The sequence below is a fragment of the Nomascus leucogenys genome, chromosome 22a (assembly GCF_006542625.1).
Source record: "Nomascus leucogenys isolate Asia chromosome 22a, Asia_NLE_v1, whole genome shotgun sequence".
NCBI lineage: Eukaryota > Metazoa > Chordata > Mammalia > Primates > Hylobatidae > Nomascus > Nomascus leucogenys.
Window position 1 is genome coordinate 76715310 of NC_044402.1, and position 20470 is coordinate 76735779.

The window sequence follows — 20470 nt, forward strand, 5'->3', positions numbered from 1 at the left end:
TATGTTGAATACAGCTGTGGCCTAAGTCAGGATACATAGTATTATACTGCAAGTCAGAGGGTCTGAATTCTATTCTTGGCTCTGACATATCTCTAAGTTACTCCAATTTCTCTATCTATACACCAGTCCTAATATTAGAATTAACCCCCTACAATTAGAATTAATCCCCTAAGATTAGAATTAACTTTCCTTGTAGCTCAACTACTGGGGATGTTGGGAAGACTCATGAAAGAAACCAAATACCTTTACTTGATGAGAGAAAAGGAAAAGGGTAGTTAAGGGAGATCTCACAGAAAGAATAATAATTGGGAAAAGAGGCCAAGAAGCAAGGGGCTTGATTTAGAAAATTTGAGTGGCAGCCCTAAAGATAAGTGACTGGGATGTAAAGAAAAGATATGTAGATTATTTCTAGTACTATAAAGAGATGAAAAAATAATGGGAAAGAACAATTAGGAAACACCCAGACAAAATTAATGCTTTTGAAACTAGATGATACTGTGAAGGTGTCAGAGAAAAATAAATGTGAAATAATGAATAAGCAAAGCAAAAAAGATGAGTGCCAGAAAAATCTTAAATGGAAAATGTTAAGAAAACGTTGGATTTTACTGTTTTTATTTTGATATTCAAATGAAAAAATAGTAAATAACCAACAGGAATGTGGAAAGAATAATAATATAAGAAGGCACCAAATTTCTTAGGACTTTAAAAATATATTTGTCACCCTGGAATATTTTTCTAATAAAAAGTCTATAAAGATAAATGCAATAATATATGAAACATCTTAGAGCTCATAGGAGGGGAATTGCTATTTATATTTGAATTATAATCACAAACTATTTGGTAAGCAGAAGGGTGGAAAGTTATGTTTTCTCTTCACGTGATATAGCAAGATAATTAAAATTGGAGGTATATGAAGATCTTGACTTAATTAAACAGTTCAGTAGAAATACTGGATAAAATATATTTGTTGCTTGTCTTTTTGTTAAGTCAGGTTTATTGATGTGTAATTTACATTTAGTAAAATTAGCACTTTTATGGGTGTAGTACTGTGAATTTTAACAAAGGCATACAGTTTAACAAAGGCATACATAACTGTCACCTATCAACTAAAATATTATTTGTACTTTTTAAAAAGAAAGACTTGTTGGAATCAGTAATTTATATATGTCAGAGTCAGTATAAGGAGTTGCTCAAATTTGGAAAAATTACAAAAAATATGCTTTAAAGGTTAAGCGTGTGTGGATATATACAGTCATGCCCTGTATGGCAACCTTTCAGTCTGTGATGGACCAAATATATGATGGTCCCTTAAGATTGTAATATATTTTTACTATACCTTTTTTATGTTTAGATATATTTAAATATACAAGTATTTGTGTACCATAAATATACATTATCACTGTGTTACAGTTGCCTACAGTATTCAGTATGGCAATGTGCTGTACAGGTTTGTAGCCTGGGAGCAATAGGGTGTACCATATACTCTAGGTGTATAGCACCATCTAGGTTTGTGTGAGTAGACTCTACGATGTTCACACAGCGAGAAAATTGCCAAACAGTGCATTTCTCAGAATGTATTCCTGTTAAGCAACACACAACTGTATGTGCTTTGGTTTAATCTGCTGAGTTCTACTTCTGTTGATGTTCTAAAGTAACTTGCCGCAAAGTTGCTGTCTTTATGTAAAATCAGATGAGTTTTTATATGCTCATGCCCATATATAATTCAATACCTCTGGAGTTACGTGGATATATATATATTTGCAGCAAACCACTTCAGGGGTACTTCTGGAGCACTCTCATTTGAGCATACATTGATAGTTGAACTCTTTCAGAGCCTTCATTTATTGATAAAGGGTGCCCATCTATACTACTGGAAGTTGCATCAGGGAATATATGCACCTTCTTTAGGCTCTAGTACAAGCTGGCACTAAACAAGGATTAGGAAAATAAGTTCCAAATTGGTAAGATAAGATGTACCTCTTGAAGAAATATGTTTAGGGATGTGGAAGAGTTGATGTTTGTATTATTCTCACCAAGTGCCTCAGCTCAGATCCACATTTATCCACTCTACATGCTTGGTTTTTTGCAGGGATCTATTCATTATTGATTCATTCCTGTGATGATAAGATTATGGTGCTGTTGAGTCTAAGGACCCTTGAGATTTTGTTTTTAAAAAACTATACTGTTGGCTACCCATTTAAACATGGCCATAGATTGCACATTTGACTTTGATTAACACTTCATGAATGTCAAAAGAGTGGAAGGCTTTCAAAGAATGTAAGTTACTGCTATTGAGAAAATTAAATATTCCACACATCTTAGGATGCTTTCTTTTTTAATTCATGTATTTATTCAGCAAGTGCTATTTCAGTTCCTTAGATACCGTGCTAAGAACTGGGAATATAAAGATATATGCAGCATCGCCTTTAAAGAGCTTGGAGTGTAGTGAGGGAAACAGTTAAGTGAACACAGTTATAATATGGTATGAGAAGTGCGTCACCTTTTTATTGGTTCATTCAACACAAATTTATTGAGAACCTGCTTTGTGCAAGGAATTGTTCTAGGTATTGGGGATACAGCAGGAACCAAGTAGGTGAGGTCCTTTCTCTATAGGACTTTCTGGTAGAGGAGATGCACAATAAGCAAAAAAAAAAAAAAAAAGATTATATGGTATTAATTATCAAATGTAGAATTAAAAAAGGACCACATGATAAGGAGTGACTACATGTCCACTTTAGTTTGGGTGGTCTGAGGAGACTTTAAGATGTACCATTTAAACCTTATTCTAAAAAATAAGGAGCCAATGTGAAGTCAAAGGAAGAGTATTTTAGGCAGCAGGAATAGTTGTAGTCAAGGCTCCCTAATTGGCTTGAGTTTGTTACGTTCAAATGCAAGAAACAAGACCAGTTTGGGTTGTGTGTTATGAATGGTAGGATATGAGGCTAAAGAGGTAGGCAGAGGCCAGATTATCAAAGCTCTGTGTGCTTAGTGTAAGGAGTTTGGCATTTTAGTATAAGTAGAACAGAAATCCATTCGAATATTTTGTGCTTGGAGTTGGTATGATCTACTGACATTAGTCATTCTGACTATGGTATGGAGAATGAGTAGAAGCAGTAAGACACTTTAGGAGGCTATCTCAGTGGTCTAGGTGACAGATGATGGTAGGTTACACTGTGAGATCATAATGAAGAATAAGTAAGTGGTGGCATTCAGGGCATATTTTGGAGGTAGTGTCTCACCAGACTTGCTAATGGATATAGGGGGGTGAAGGAAAGGACTCAAGAGTAGCCCCTAGATTTTTGGCCTGAACAGCTGGTTGGATAGTAGTGCCTTTTATTTTGGGAAGTTTGGAGGACAAGCAGGTTTGGGATACTGTAAATTACTGCTATTGAGAAAATAAAATATCCCACACATCTTAGTCAAGATGCTCCACATCGTGCTCCACAGATACTCCACATTGAAGTGGAGACATTATGTAGGCATTTGAATGTATGAATCCAGAGCTGAGGGGAGACATTAGGACCAGAGATAAGTATTTAGGAGTCAGTGGCATCAAGATGGTATTTAAAGCCGTGCATCTCTAGGAGATTACTTATCAATAGAGTTCAAGGCCACATAGCTAGTAAGTGATAGTATTGGAGTTCAAATTTAGATTTTTACCAACCCCCAAATTTATTCTGCCAAACCAGATTACTGCAACATATTTTCACGTTTATGTAGGCTAGCATATATTTTCTCAAAAACTTTATCACTATGGGACTCAGAGTAATAATTAGCTCTGAGTACTAAAACATTTTCTTGTTTTAGTAATATTGCATTAGTAATTATTTTAATATAATGTAAATTGGTGATGCCCCATTTATAGATCATTAGTAGTGGGGTAGATTTCATTTTGTTGTTAGTAATATATAATTAAAGAGAAAAAAACCCTAGAAATTTTTATGTTGAAGCCATCCTTATGATTTTGTCTCCTTGTGTTGTTGTTGATTTGTGATTGGGTATCATTTTTTTGATACACAAAGCGAAATCCTTTGTGCTTTGACAGCATTTTGTTTATGCATCTATTAAAATACTTAATAAATTGTATTTATTCAAACAACTTTATAATTTATGTTTCATGTACATGTCTTAGAGTATTTTTCTTGTTTTTATATCTAGCATTTGGTATGGTTTCTGGCACATTGGAGATCTGCTGTATTTAGTGACAAAAGTAATGAATTAAATGAATATGATCTATATTATTTTAACACACATCTATATTATTTTAACACATTTAAATGTTGTTACTAAAGAAAGCAAGTCACACAACTAGCAAATCATATTTTTTTTTCATATAGCAGAAACTCCAAGTAAAGTTATATCAAGTTGTGATAGGATTTGTTTCTTATGTGGCTTTTTCTTTTAAATTGATGAATAAAATGATTTTAAAAAACATATCCACGGGGTCTTTCAGGTATCCACAGGACATTTGTTCTGGGACCCCCACAGATTACTAAAATCTGCAGAGTTCAAGTCTCATATAAAATGGCATAATTGCTTACGTAAATTTAATGTATTGAGGAAGAAAGAAAAAATGGTGCAGTGTTTGCATGTAATCTGTGTACATCCGTATATTTTAAATCATCTCTAGATTACTTATAGTACCCAATACACACAATCTAAATGATATGCAGTAGTGTGATCTCAGCTCACTGCAACCTCTGCCTCCTGGGCTTAAGCCATCCTACCACCTCAGCCTCCTGAGTAGCTAGAACTATAGCCAAACACCACGATGCCTGGCTAATTTTTGTGTTTTTTGTAGAGATGAGGTTTTGCCACATTGTTCAGGCTGGTTGTGAATTCCTGAGTTCAAACAGTCCGCCCACCTCAGCCTCCCAAAGTGCTGGGATTACAGGCATGAGCCACCATGCTTGGCCTATATTGTTATTTCTAATCTTTTAAAATATTTTGGATCTGAGGTTGGTTGAACCTGCAAGTATGGGACCTATGGGTGAAGAGGGCCAACTGTGTTTTCTATTGTAAAAGTTAAATGCTACTTACTCACATTCTCATTTCTACTTTTAGGCCTACTGAACTTGATGCACTGGTATTTGGCCATCTGTACACCATTCTTACCACACAATTGACAAATGATGAACTTTCTGAGAAGGTGAAAAACTATAGCAACCTCCTTGCTTTCTGTAGGAGAATTGAACAGCACTACTTTGAAGATCGTGGTAAAGGCAGGCTGTCGTAGAGTTATGTGTTAGTCTCAGAAGTCTTAACTTTTGAAATATGTTTTACTTGAATGTTATATTAGATATTGATGTCAGTTTAAAACCAAATTACTGCTTTTTGAAACCTCAAAACAAATTATATAATGTATCTTGTATATGTGCTTTATATTATTTGCGTATACATTAAAATAATTCTGAATTATTTCATCTGATATGTTATATTCTGTATCTTGAAATTTTTGTTTCCTAGAAATGTGCATGCATTCAAAAATAAAGCTTAAACAACTGTATGGATGTTACATTTACTTTCTTTTGATTTTTCTGAAAGTCATTCACTGAATTTTACATGTGGAATAAACAGTGTCTTTTCTAAGGCAAGCAATTTGTGTTACATACTCCCAAGATTCCCTTGCTAGATACGTGGTGAAGCAGATAATGGGAATAAAGGTTCTTAACAAGTGTGCACTTAGAAAATATGGATGGTTTTAAGGTAATTAAATCTTGGTGCAGATTTGACATTTAAGAACATTCTTTATATAGAGACTTAATTAAAAAACATTTCATCAGAGCAGCTATGATTTACATTTGATAAAGGAAATGGTTGAGGAACCTTATTTTTTTGGGACAAGAACATTTTAATAATGCTCTTTTATTCCTTTGTGGGGAAGGGAAGATAGTTTTCACAAAAGTATTAACAGGAATTTTTATGTAAATCCTAAGGATTATATGTTGTGTCCTTTCCAAATTTTCTCATAGTTTATATCGTATAAAACCAGGGATGCTCTAAAGAGACAGATGTAAAAAATGATTTCTTAAAAATGTCTAGAATAATAGTACTTTTACATTTTCTTTTTATGTACCAGGGAATTTTAACTCATTTAATCCTTATAAAAATAGTATGGCTTTGCAGACACTGCTACCATCTGGAGGTGCCTGCCATCAGCCATCGTCAGCTCCATGTTCTCCCACATAGCTGTCAAGTAGGACCTCTGCGTCTCCTTTGGGCTGTTTGCAGGCAAAGTTCCAAAGACAGCAGAAAATTTTGTGTCCTGAGCACTGGAGAGAAAGGGTTTGGTTTAAGAGTTTTTGCTTTCACAGAATTATTCCAGGGTTTATATGCCAGGGTGGTGACTTCATGCCATAATGGCACTGGTGGCATGACCATCTATGGGGAGAAATCTGATGATGAGAACTTCATCCTGAAGCATACAGGTCCTAGCATCTTGCCCATGACAAATGCTGGACCCAACACAAATGGTTTCCAATTTTTTATCTGTAGTGCCAAGACTGAAGGCTTAGATAGTAGGCATGTACAGGTCTTGGGAAAAGGTGAGAGAGAGGTTATGACTGTCATGGAAGCCATGGAGTACTTTGGGTCCAAGAATGGCAAGATCAGCAAGAAGATCACCATTGCCAACTGTGGACAACTCTAATAAATTTGAATTTTGTGTTATCTTAACTACCAGGCTATTCCTTCTGTAGCTCAGGAGAGCAACCTTCCACTCTACTTGTTTGCAATATCCCATAATCATTGTGCTGTCACTGTAGTACTTTGGGTTCCATATTTTCCTTTTTCCCTTCTACATCTAGCTAGATTGAATGGTTACGTTTATGATTATAAAATAAAATAAAAACTTGACAACAAAGACAAAACACCATGAAGGTTATTATTCCCAGTTTACAGATGAGGAAATGGAGACACAAAAAATACCTTGTCCAAGGTCATAAAGTTGGTAAATGGTAGAGTTGGAATTCACACCTGTGAGTCATGGCATCAGTTTGGCTTTTTTTTTTTTTTAAGGTTTTTTTTTTTGTTTTTGAGACAAGGTCACACTCTGTCACCCAAGCTGGTGTGCAGTGGCATGCTCATGACTAATTGCAGCCTTGAGCTTCCTCCAGGCTCAGTTGATCTTCCTGCCTCAGCCTCCGTGTAGCTGGAAGTCCATGTGTGCCACCATGCCTAATTTTTGTATTTTTTTGTAGAAACGGGATTGCACCATGTTGCCCAGGCTGTTGTGGGACTCCTGGGCTCAAGTGCTCCACTCACCTTGGCCTCCCAAGGCTCCTGCCTGTGTTGGGATTACAAGCATGAACCATGGTGCCTGGCCGAGTTTGGCTTCTCATCACCACGCTTGTTTTTTTTTTAAGATAGAGATTTATACCATGTAAAGGATATATTAGGTTTGCCTTCGTCTAAATCCCATGTAAACTTTGAGTACTGTCTTTGGCCTATAGTGCTCTTAGTAGCTTTCCTGAGCTAATATTGTAATGTGTATTATTAAAATCCCCAGCTACCTTGTTTTTGTACAATTTTTATGACAGGTTTGGTATACATTTTTGTGTACTGGTATATAATGATGCATTTTTTTCTTTTAATGCTACCATCACATTTATTTAATTGTACAGGTACCATTTGTACCTCAGTATACACAATTCTGATTTTTTCTTTTGAGATTTTTCTATATAAAGATATAAAAATGCAATGTCAACATCAGTTGTGGTATTTTATTTTATTTTTGAGACAGGATCTCACTCTGTTGCCCAGGCTGAAGTGCAGTGGTGCAATCTCAGCTCACTGCAGCCTTGACCTTTTGGGCTGAATGGATCCTTTCATCTTAGCATCCCAGGTAGCTGGGACTACAGGTGCATGCCACCATGCCTGACTAATTTGGGTATTTTTTGTAGAGATGAGGTCTCACCATGTTGCTCAGGGTGGTCTCGAACTCCTGAGCTCAAGCGATCTGCCCACCTCCACCTCTCAAAGTGCTAGGACTAGAAGCATGAGCCACCACGCCTGGCCTGGTTGTGATATTCTAATCTTAATGATTATAACTGACTGTATTATTAATATGAGGAACACTGGGAAACTAGTTGTTTTATTCCAAGTTGAGATGCTTACTCTTATTTAAGACGTATATGGCTCACTCTCAGAGGGCTTCTTTCTAGTGTTGAGGTGAATCACCCTCAGAACAATACAATAGAAAATGGAAACTGACATCTCATTTCGTGATTCAGTTTTTTTTTTTCCCTTTATCTTTTAAATTTGAGTTTGGAAAGCCAAGTCATAGTAGTTAAAAATTGTCACTGTGAAACCAGTTTGTTGACAAATGTTTTGCTGCCAAAATACTTACATACATTGTGAATTTTAAAATAAGCACATGCATCCTTATTTAAATAAAAATTTAAATTGTAAGTAGTTTTTCAGAATGATGGTTTTACGTATGAGAAACTTTAAATCAACAGTGTCTACAGTATCATATTTGATGACTCAAATGATCTACATTATTGTGTTTAAAATAATTTTATCTTCTATGACACTTTTTAGAAATCCAACTTACTACTTTTTAATTGATTTGAATATTGGATGAGTAGCTGTAGTATTAGGTCATTAGGTACTCAAAATCAGTGGTCCCCAACCTTTTTGGCACCAGAGACCGGTTTTGTAGAAGACAACTTTTCCATGGGATGGTGGGGAACGGGGAATGGTTTCAGGATGAAACTATTCTACTTCAGATCGTCAGGCATTAGATTCTCATTAAGAGTACACAACCTAGATCCCTCATATGTACAGTTCACAATAGGGTTTGTGCTCCTGTGAGAATCTAATGCCACTGCTGATCTGACAGGAGCCAAGGCTCAGGCTATATGCTTGCTTGCCAGCTGCTCACCTCTTGCTGTGCAGCCTGGTTCCTAACAGTATGGGTCCATGGCCCAGGGGTTAGGGACCCCTCCCCTAAATCCAGAAAAATTAGCAATTATAAAATATGTCCATCTGAAAGATTAGTAATAGGTCTTGATGCTTTTTTGATGAACAAATAAGGAATGGTATTTTACTGTTGTATATGGTTGTCATTTAATCATATAGGTGTTATATTGAGGTATTTTAAGATGTTACATTCCACAGTAAAATTTAAGATACGATAATTTTTTTGAACATACTGACATTTTTGTTTTTAAGTATTAAAACCAGTGGCTTCTTGGTCAACTATTTTGTAGTATGTCTAATCTATTTATGTTTACATATATTAAATCATTTATAAATTTTATTGAGCCTTAAAAGGAAATATTTAAAGGTTTGGTTATATCTAGACTGATATAAATGTTTTCCTAATTTGTTTTTAAATTTCTAAGAATTGAAATAAGATTTCTATCTTTTTTTTCATTTTTGCTGAATTATGGCGATTGAATTTGTGATAAGACTGTAATAGTTTCTCTGAGATTTTCTACTTGGACAATCCTGTTTTCTGTGAATATAGTTTTATTTCAGCTTTTCCAATCTGTATGACTTTTACTGTTTTGCTTTTGTTTTGCCTTACTGCACTAACTAGCACAGTGCATTGTTGAATGGGAATGAAAAAATGGATATTCTTACCTTGTTTGTGGTATCTTAACGGGAAAGTATTCAGTCTTTCACCATTAAGTGTGAGAGTAAGTTTTTGTTGATGCCCTTTACTGAGTTGGGGCAGTTTCCTTCTAATCCTGGTTTGCCAAGTGTTTTTTTGTTTTTTTTTTTTTAAGGTCATGAATAGATGGTATATTTTATCAAAGGCTTTTTCTGCATCCATCGAGTTGATCATAGGTTTTTAAAAATTTTATTCTGTTGAAGTGGCTAATTATATTAATTGATTTTCAAATATTAGATCAGCTCTAGTATCCTGGGATAAATCACATTTAATTGTGATATATTATCTCTTTTTATATTGTTGGATTTTATTTCCTGGTGTTTTGTTTAGGATCTTTATGTCCATAGTCATGAGAAATGTTGGTCTCTAGTTTTCCTGTAATGCCTTTGCCTGGTTTTAGTATCAGGTTAATATTGTCCTCATTAAAAGAGTTGGAAAGCGTTCTTTCCTATTCTACATTTGGAAAGAGTTTAGATTTGGTATTATTATTTTCTCTGTAAATGTTCTGTAGAATTTACCAATTTTACCACCTGGGCCTGGAGGTTTCTTTGTGGAAGATTTTAAACGAAAATTTTGATTTCTTTAATACACTTAGGACTATTCAGTTCATCTGTTTCTTCTTGGGTGAGCTTTGGCTTGTGCCTTTCAAAGAATTTGTCCATTTTCTCCAAGTTATTGGATTTATGGGCAAAGAGTTGTTTGTATTCTTTTATTATCCTTTTAATATCTGTGGCATCTATAGCAATATCCCATCTTTTCCTTTCCATATTTGTAAATTATGTCAGTCTGGTTAGAGGCTTATCAATTAAAACTTTCCCCCTAGTTTCCAGTTTCATTGACTTTCTTTTTTCTCTCTGTAGTTTTGTTCTCAGTCTCTTCTCTGTTCTATCATTGTCATTTCCTTCCTTATATTTGCTTTGGGTTTAATAGTTTCTTAATGTGGAAGCTTAGACTGACTTGAGACTCTTTTCTAATATGGGCATTTAATACTGTAACTTTCCTTCTAAACACTGCTTGGAAGGAACTTTGATATGTTGTGCTTTTATTTTCATTCAATACAAAATATTTTCCAATTTCCTCTTTGATCTATGGGTTATTTATGTAATTTGAAGTCTTTTAAATATGTTCAAGTTTGCATTGTGGTTCAGAATGTGGTTATCTTGGTGAATGTTCCATGTGCAATTGTAAAAAATGTTTTAGGGGCTGGGCACTGTGGCTCACACCTGTAATCCCAGCATTTTGGGAAACCGAGGTTGGCGGATCACTTGAGGTCAGGAGTTAGAGACCAGCCTGGCCAACATGGTGAAACCATGTCTCTACTAAAAATACAAAAATTAGCCTGGCATGGTGGTGCACGCCTATAATCCCAGCTACTTGGGAGGCTGAGGGAGGAGAATCACTTGAACCCAGGAGGTGGAGGTTGCTGTAAGCTGAGATCGTGCCACTGTACTCCAGCCTGGGTGAGGGAGTGAGACCTCGTCTCAGACAAACAAACAAAAAGAAGAATGTTTTATTCTGCTGTTGTTGGGAGGAATATTCTATGAATATTAAGTTGATCAGATTGGTTGATTCTTTTCTTGGTTGGCTGGTTTAATTGTTCTATATCTTATTGATTTTCTGCCTCCTTGTTTTTCATTGCTGAGAGAGGAGTATTCTACGTTGCTGAGAGAAGGATGTTGAATTGTGGCTTCTTTTTCTCCTACCATTTCTATCAACGTGTTTCATGCATTTTGAAGATCTCATGTTAGATGCACATACATTTAGGATTATTATTTTTTCTTGAAGAATCGATCCCCTTAGCAACATGTGCTGTCTTTATCCCTGATATTTCTTGTTCTGCAGTTATTCGTCTGATATTAATTATTTCAGTTACTACTCAGGGTTTCTTTAGATTAATGTTTACAAAGTTTATGTATTTTTTATTTGTTTTTTATTTTTGAGACAAAGTCTTGCTCTGTCACTCAGTCTGGAGTGCAGTGGTGCAGTCTAGGCTCACTGCAACCTCTGCCTCCTGGGTTCAACCCCTTCTCATGCCTCAGCCTCCCAAGTAGCTGGGACAACAGGGACGCACCACTGTGCCTGGCTAATTTTCTATTTTTAGTAGAGATGGGGTTTCACCATGTTGGCCAGGCTGGTCTCGAACTCCTGACCTCAAGTGATCCTCCTGCCTCAGCCTCCCAAAGAGGTGGGATTACAGGCATGAGCCACTGCTCTCGGCCACAAGGTTTATATATTTTATCATTTTACTTTTAACCTACTTGTAACCTTTTATTTAAAATATATTTCTTTCTTTGTTTTTTTATTTGGATGGAGTCAGGAGTCCCGCTATGTTGCCCAGCTGGTCTTGAACTCCTGGCCTCAAGCAATCCTCCTGCCTTGGCTTCCCAAAGTGTTGGGATTACAGACATTAGCCATGGTGGCAGCCTACACTGTGTTTGTATAAACAGTTCAGAATTGAGTCTTGGATTATCTGACAATCTCTCTTTTAATTCAGGGGTTCCCAACTCCCAGGCGATGGACCAGTACCAGTCCCAGTCCGTGGCCTGTTAGGAACCAGACTGCACAGCAGGTGAGCACCCAGCAAGTGAGCATTCCCACGTAAGACCCACCTCCTGTCAGATGAGCAGCGGGCATTAGATTCTCATAGGAGCGGGAACGCTGGCCACACCTATGAACCCTGGCCTGTGCGGTGGCTTATGCCTGAAATCCCAACACTTTGGGAGGCCAAGACAGGCGGATTACTTGAGCCCAGGAGTTCAAGACCAGCCTGGGCAACATGGTGAAATCCCGTCTCTACAAAAATTAGCTTGGTGTGGTGGCACGTGCCTGTAATCCCAGCTACTAGGGAGGCTGAGGTGGGAGGATCGCTTGAGCCCAGGAGGTCCAGGCTGCAGTAAGCCAAGATAGCACCACTGTACTCTAGCCTGGACGACAGAGTGAGACCCTGTCGTTAAAAAGATTCTCACAGAAGCACGAACCCTATTGTGAACTGTGCATGGAGGGATCTAGGTTGCCCGATCCTTATAAGAATCTGACTAATGCCTGATGATGACCTGGGGTGGAACAATTTCATCCCAAAACCATACCCCTACCCCAACTTGTTCAGTGGAAAAATTGTCTTCCACAAAATTGGTCCCTGGTGCCAAAAAGGTTGGGGACTGCTGTATTAATTGCTGCATTTAGGACATTTTCATTTAATGTAATTATTGACATAGGTGGATTAAAACATCATCTTGCCAAGTGTTTCCTATTTGTTCTGCTTGTTCTTTGTTTCTTGTAACCGTTTATTCTTTTGATTGACTTTTAATGAGGCCATTTTGTCTCCACTATTGGCTTATTATTTATAACTCAATTTTTAAATAATAGCCAAGGCTTACAATATACATCTTTAATCACAGCTTATGTTCAAATAATACACACTGTACCCCAGTCTGTGGCTTGTCTTTTCATTTTTCACTGGTGTCTTTGGAAGAGCAGAAGTTTTAAATTTTAATAAAATCCAATTTATTAACTTTTTCTTTTATGGATTGTGTGTTTGTTGTCATATGTAAGAAATCTTTGCCTAATCCAAAGTTGCAAAGTTTTTCTTCTATTTTTTCTTTTAGAAGTTTTATTGTTTTAGCTCTTACATTTAAGTCTATGATTCATTTTGAGTTAATTTTAATGTATGATGTGAGGTAGGAGTCTCCTCTTTTATTTTTTTCATATGGCTATGCAATTTATTTTCCTTGGCACCTTTTGTTCCATCAACATGTGACAAAATAGGGATAGAGATAGGGGAGAAGGATCCAACTGGGGGCTTTAAGCCTTTCCTACAGCTGCAACTGTTCTCTCCAAACAACAAGGGTCACTTTCTTAGGATTCCTACCGTGTCTGCAATTTTTTTAAAAAACTTTCTGTGAGATTCTTGGAGAAGAACCTATGAATGAGTATGAATTCCCCTTGTGTCTATGACCCCCAGGGTTTTTAGAGACTCTTGTTCGCTTATAATAAACCTTTAGCAATTAGTTAAAAAATTTAGCTTACTTTTCTTACCATTGTCCAGTAGTATCTGTTTCAGGTAAGCAAGTGCTTGTGACTCTTCTGTCCTTAGATTTTGGATTCGTTGGTCCTACAGCCTCAGCTGTATGACAAGTTGAAGAACAGTGGTGAATTTGCCTATTGTCTGGTGTTTGTTGTTATTGTGAGGGTGGGAGCAGTGCTTTTTAAATCTTTCTACATTGTAAGCAGAAGCTAGAAATCTAGGTTCCTTTTTATTCTTGATAAGAAATACTCATTTAGAATTAAAAGTATTGAATTTTCAAAACAGATTTATTATGAAAAATTTCGAACATATATAAAAGTAGAGTGAGTCATAAAAAGGAGTCTCATGTACCTATCAAACACTACCTCATTTAAACAGTTACCAACTTAGGGCTGTCTATACCCCCATTGTTAGAATAAGCTTTATTTACTTAAGAATATGTGTTGCATATACGTTCATGTAAGTCTGCTTTTAAAAATATGTTACACAAACATGTTTCTTTTTCTTAATATTTTGTTATTACATAGATCATATTCACACCTAGGTGAAAAAATAGAACATTACTAGTATCTTCGAAGATCTCTATGTGACAGCAATTTCATGTAATCCCAGCTCTTTACCCCACCTCTAGAGGTTGCCATTATCCTGATTTTGTGTTAATCATTCTCATGATTTAACTTTTTTCTGTTTTTGATCTTCATTTAAATGGAATCATGCTGTGTGTACTCTGTTTTGTTTTGCTTTTTTCACACAATATTATATTTTTTAGTTTCACCTACTTTGAGCCTAGCACTGGTTAACTTTCACTGTTGTATAGTATTTTTTCATAGGCAAATATAACACTTTATTTCTCTGTTTTCTCATTGGTACACTTTTGGATTGTGTCCAGTTTTCCATTACAATATAAAAATAGCTGTTTATGAACAATCCTGTACATATCTCCTGGTACAGATATACAGGAGTGTTTACTTAAGAATGTAATTGCTGGGTTGTCAGGTATGTGTATATTTAACTTTATTAGATAATTCCAAATTGTTTTTCTAAATGCTTGTGCCAATTTACACACTTACACTTGTCTATATCTTTGCCAACATTTGGGATTATTAGACTTAAATTTTTTCAAATGTGGTTTTAATTAGTATTTTCCAGATTATCATTGAGCTGAGTCTATTTGAATGTTAATTGGCTATTTTCTTTGTGTGTGTGTGTGTGTGTGTGAAAAAGCTATTCATAATTGCTTTGTCTATTTTTCTGTTGGGTTGTTTTTCTATTGTTAGTGATTTGTGGGAATCCTATTGGTATTATAGGTATTAACACCTAGTTGGTTATAAGTGTTATAAATATCTGTTCTTAGTTTGTGGTTTGTCCTTTCAGTCCTTTTATGGTGTCTTTGGATGTACACAAATTCTTAACTTTAATATAGTCAATGTGACGATCAATCTTTTTTTTATGATTTGAACTTTTTGTGTCTTGTTCGGGACATCCTTCCCAATTCTTATGTATAAGTCAGAGTTCAGTTTTAGACATCTTGGTCTTGGGATCTAACATGGTTGTGGTGGACCTTAGTACCATAGAGCAGGTGACTGGAAACATAACCCATTGTGTAGTGTTGAGCAAAATATTTCTGTGTGTTTTAGTGTTCTCATTTTAAGTTTTGCCTACTTTATCAAACGAGACCTTAAAAATCATATATCAGGGCCAGGTGTGGTGGTTCATGCCTGTAATCCCAGCACTTTGGGAGGCCGAGGCGGGTGAATCATGAAGTCAGGAGTTCAAGACCAGCCTGGCCAAGATGGTGAAACCCCGTCTCTACTAAAAATACTAAAAAATTAGCCTGGCATGGGGGCAGGCACCTGTAATCCCAGCTACTGGGGAGGCCAAGGCAGGAGAATCACTTGAACTCTGAGGGCGGAGGTTGCAGTGAGCCGAGATTGCACCATTGCACTCCAGCCTGGGTGACAGAGTGAGACTCTGTCTCAAAAAATAAAATAAAATAAAATAAAATCATACATCAGAAGTAATATCAGCAAAGAACACTTTATGAGATTGCTGAGCACATTCAGTTTACTTTTTGTTGAAATTTGTAGAGGAAGTCAATGGGAAACTGATATCAGATGTATTGAGAAAGGTATAATTTTCAACTGCATGGTACCCCCCCCCCCCATATTAAAAGTTAGCAGAAAAAAAGTCCTTCAGGTTTTGGTTAGTATGAAGAATTGTCCTACAAAACACCAGCTTCCATTTGCCTAGATCCTGTGTTCTGTTCAGGGATTTTTGATGATAATTTATGATGACTCTATTAAATAATAGAATCTATCAAAAACAAAAACTAGGATTTTGATTGGATTTACATTGAATTTCAGGGTTGTTTTAGAGAGAATCATTATTTTTACAAAATTAAGTCTTTATATCCGTAAATGTGTCATGCTACCATGTTTAGGCTTTTTCTAATGTCCTTCATTAAAGTTTCATGATTATCTCCATGGAGCTCTTGACCATCTTTTGTTGATTATGTTCCTGTGTGCCTGTTCTCTCCATTTCTATTTATTATAAATGATATTTAATTGAAATCTAAGATTTTTGCTGTAAAAAATGTTCTCATGTATGGAATCCTTCTAGTAAAATGCTTTTGAGCTCTCTTATTCTAATGATCTTTCTAAGGATCCTTTGTAGTTTTCCATGGATGAAACGTATAAACCCTAGATAATGGCAGTTTTGTTTCCTTTTAATCTTTAAAATTTTTGTTTTCTTGTCTTTTTGGGGTTAGTAGGACTTCTAAGTTAATGCTAATAAATAAAAATGAAAGATCCTTTTCTTTCTTTCTTTCTTTTTTTTTTTTTTTTTTTTTTTTGAGACTGCATCTCGTTCCATTGCCCAGGCTGGAGTGTATTGGCATGATCTCGGCTCACTGCAACCTCCACTTCCTGGCTTCAAGCGATTCTCCTGCCTCAGCCTCCCGAGTAGCTGGGACTACAGGCATGCACCACCACACCCAGCTAATTTTTGTATTTTTAGTAGAGGTGGGGTTTCATGATATTGGCCAGGCTGGTCTCGAACTCCTGACCTCATGATCTGCCTGCCTCAGCCTCGCAAGAAAGATCCTTTTCTTATAATTAGATAGGAATCAACATTTAAAAAAATTTTTTTCTCTTAAAACATGGTAAATTTCTTTAATTTTTTTGCGTATTTCGCTGAAGCTTTATATATTTTACTGCATATAGATCTTAAACATTTTTTTAACCTTTTGCCTACTAGTTTTACGGTTTTGAGGGAATATTAGCAATTAAATCTTTTTTTTTCATTTTATTTTTAAGTTAATCATTGCTGGTGAATCAGAAAGCTTTGGTTTTTACATATTGATCTTTAATCAAGCCACCTAACTGATCTCTTTCATTGTTTTGCTTTTGTTACTTTTGGGTTTTCTAATGAGGAATAAGTCTTTTTCCTTTCAGTGTAATGTCTCTTCCTTCCCCTTCTCCTTCTCTTCCTTTTTCTTTCCTTCTTTTTTTTCTTTTACTGCAGGGGCGAGATCTTGGTGCACTATTGAAAGATAGTGATAGCAGACATCCTGTTCCCAGTAATAATGGAAATGCTTCTGGTATTTCACCATTCAGTATGGTGTATCAGTAGGTTTTGAGTAAATGTCCTTTCATCAGATTAAGGACATTTCCTTCTAACTGTAAAGTTTTTGTTTTGAAATATTATATGTCAGTGTGCTTAAGTCAAGAATGGAAATGAAATTCTATCAAACACTTAAAAATACTTTCATTTATGGATGATTAAAAGATTTCTCCTATTTTATTTACTATTTTAATTATATCAGTTGTTATTTCATTTAATATTGGGAGTTTTTATTTTTAGTTGACACATAATTTTACATATTTATGGGGTACAGAGTGATACTTCATGTATGCAATGTGTAATGATCAAATCAGAGTAATTAGCATATCCATCACCTCAAACATTTTACATTTCTTTGTGCTGGAAACATTCAAAGTACTCTCTTCTAGCTATTTAAAAGCATATAATATTTTTAGCTATAATCACCCAGCAGTGCTTTAGAACAATAGAACTTATTTCTCCTACCTAGCTGTAATTTTGTATCCATTAACCAACCTCTCCTGATTTTCCTTTCCCCCGTCCTTCCCAGCCTCTAATAACCATAATTCTACTCCTCACTTCTGTGAGCTCAGGTTGTTTTTTTTTTTTTAAGCTCCTACATATGAGTGAGAACATGCAGTATTTATCTACATAGAAATGGTTGACTTATTTCACTTAACATAATGTTCTCCAGTTGTATCCATGTTGCTGTGAGTTTCATTCTTTTTGTGGATGAATAGTATTTCACTATGTATACATATCACATTTTCTTTATCCATTTATCTGTTGATGAATGTTTAGGTCAATTCTGTATCTTGGCTATTGTGAATAGTGTTGTATTAAAGATGGGGGTGTAGATATTTCATAGATATACTGATTTCCTTTCCTTTGGATAAATACTCATAGTCGGATTGCTGGATCATATGGTAGTTCTGTTTTTAGTTTCTTGAGAAACCTCCATACTGTGTTTCCTAATGGCTGTACTAATTTACATTTCCACTAACAATGTATAAGAGTTCCCTTTTCTCGGTGTCTTCACCAGCGTTTGTTATTTTTTGTTTTTTTGATAACAGCCATTCTAACTGGGGTGAGATGATACCACATTGTCGTTTTGATGGACATTTCCCTGGTGATTAGTGACGTTGAGCATTTTTTCATATACTTGGCCATTTGCATGTCTTTTGAGAAATATCTATTCAGGTTCTTTACCTGTTCTTAAATTGGATTATTTGTTTTTTTGCTTTTGTGCTGTTGAGTGCTTTGAGTTCCTTGTATATTCTGAATATTAGCCTCTTGTTGGATGAATAGTTTGCAAATATTTTCTTCCATTCTGTAGGTTGTCTCTTCTACTCTGTTGATTGTTTCCTTTGCTGTAGCTTCTTAATTGGTTATTTTGGATTTTTGCATATTGTTCATGAACTGCTTAGTTTAGAGTTTCTGTGTGTGTCTGCTCTAGTTTTGTCTCTCAAGTTTTGTGAGCCTTTTACAATGTTAGGAAACTGTCCATCTTTTTCTATGCTCTGGAACAGTTCTTACAGAATATAGAGTCCTGTTCTTTGAAGTTCAATAGAACTTGTCCTAAAACTTATTTTTCAGCCAGGCGCGGTGGCTCACACCTGTAATCCCAGCACTTTGGGAGGCCGAGGTGGGTGGATCATGAGGTCAGGAGATCGAGACAACCCTGGCTAACACGGTGAAACCCCATCTCTACTAAAAATACAAAAAATCAGCCACGCGTGGTGGTGGGCGCCTGTAGTCCCAGCTACTCGGGAGGCTGAGGCAGGAGAATGGCGTGAACCCGGGAGGCGGAGCTTGCAGTGAGCTGAGATAGCGCCACTGCACTCTGGCCTGGGTGAAAGAGCAAGACTCCGTCTCAAAAAAAAAAAAAAAAACAACTTATTTTTCCACTCTTAAAGTGTTTTAGAAAGCCTGATTTGCTATTTTCTAGGTGCAATTAGTTGGCTTTTTCATCCTTCGGGTATTGTCTGTCCAAGCTTTCTACTTCTTGAATCTATTTGAATAATCCACAATTTCCTAGAAGATAATTGTGTTATTTGAAAAACTTTGTAGAGGACGCCTCATCCTGCCAGTTTACATTCTTTGTGTGTGTGTGCTTCCTAAACCATATTTTGTATAAACATGTTGCTGTTAATTAAAATTGATAAATATGTTTGCGAGTGTAGGCTATCTAAAGATAAGAATACTTCATTTGTAAAAGATAAGCATTTGCTATGTACTTAAGATGTAAACCTCTAAAATTTTAATTATGCTTATGTAAAACATAACTCATAAGCAATAGATGGAACTTGTTTAGTAGGAGTGTAAAGGCACTAATAAGACAATGTGATCTTGAGCCAACTGAGTGTAAGCCGTGTTTAAAAAGTGCCTTCCCTTGTGATAGTTTACTGAGAATGATGTTTTCCACTTTCATCCATGTCCTTACAAAGGACATGAACTCATCATTTTTTATGGCTGCATAGTATTCCATGGTGTATATGTGCCACATTTTCTTAATCCAGTCTATCATTGTTGGACATTTGGGTTGGTTCCAAGTCTTTGCTATTGTGAATAGTGCCACAATAAACATACGTGTGCATGTGTCTTTATAGCAGCATGATTTATAGTCCTTTGGGTATATACCCAGTAATGGGATGGCTGGGTCAAATGGTATTTCTAGTTCTAGATCCCTGAGGAATCGCCACACTGACTTCCACAATGGTTGAACTAGTTTACAGTCCCACCAACAGTGTAAAAGTCTTCCTGTTTCTCCACATCCTCTCCAGCACCTGTTGTTTCCTGACTTTTTAATGATGGCCATTCTAACTGGTGTGAGATGGTATCTCACTGTGGTTTTGATTTGCATTTCTCTGATGGCCAGTGATGATGAGCATTTTTTCATGTGTTTTTTGGCTGCATAAATGCCGCATGTTCTCACTCATAGGTGGGAGTTGAACAATGAGAACTCATGGACACAGGAAGGGGAACATCACACTCCAGGGACTGTTGTGGGGTGGGGGGAGGGGGGAGGGACAGCATTAGGAGATATACCTAATGCTAAATGACGAGTTAATGGGTGCAGCAAAACAACATGGCACATGGATACATATGTAACAAACCTGCACATTGTGCACATGTACCCTAAAACCTAAAGTATAATAAAAAAAAAAAAGTGCCTTCACCAGTTATCTCAAATACCTAACCTGTCACACCAGCAATAAAAAATTAAG

The 20470-nt window shown here is 36.1% G+C and overlaps 1 protein-coding gene across 3 annotated transcripts in view; it reads left to right on the forward strand.

The window, feature by feature from the left end:
• MTX2 (metaxin 2) overlaps positions 1–20470 on the forward strand; it is an 87126-nt gene that overhangs the window by 63887 nt on the left and 2769 nt on the right. Inside the window, exons 10-11 of one of the 3 annotated variants that reach the window (XM_030802599.1) lie at positions 5065–5149; positions 12114–12188. In XM_030802599.1, the coding sequence (XP_030658459.1) occupies positions 5065–5149; positions 12114–12188 (160 nt within the window). Of the gene's footprint in view, positions 1–5064; positions 5150–5544; positions 5871–12113; positions 12261–20470 lie in introns of those variants that run through there. The other 2 variants (XM_003253757.3, XM_030802600.1) reach the window with 2 other exon arrangements.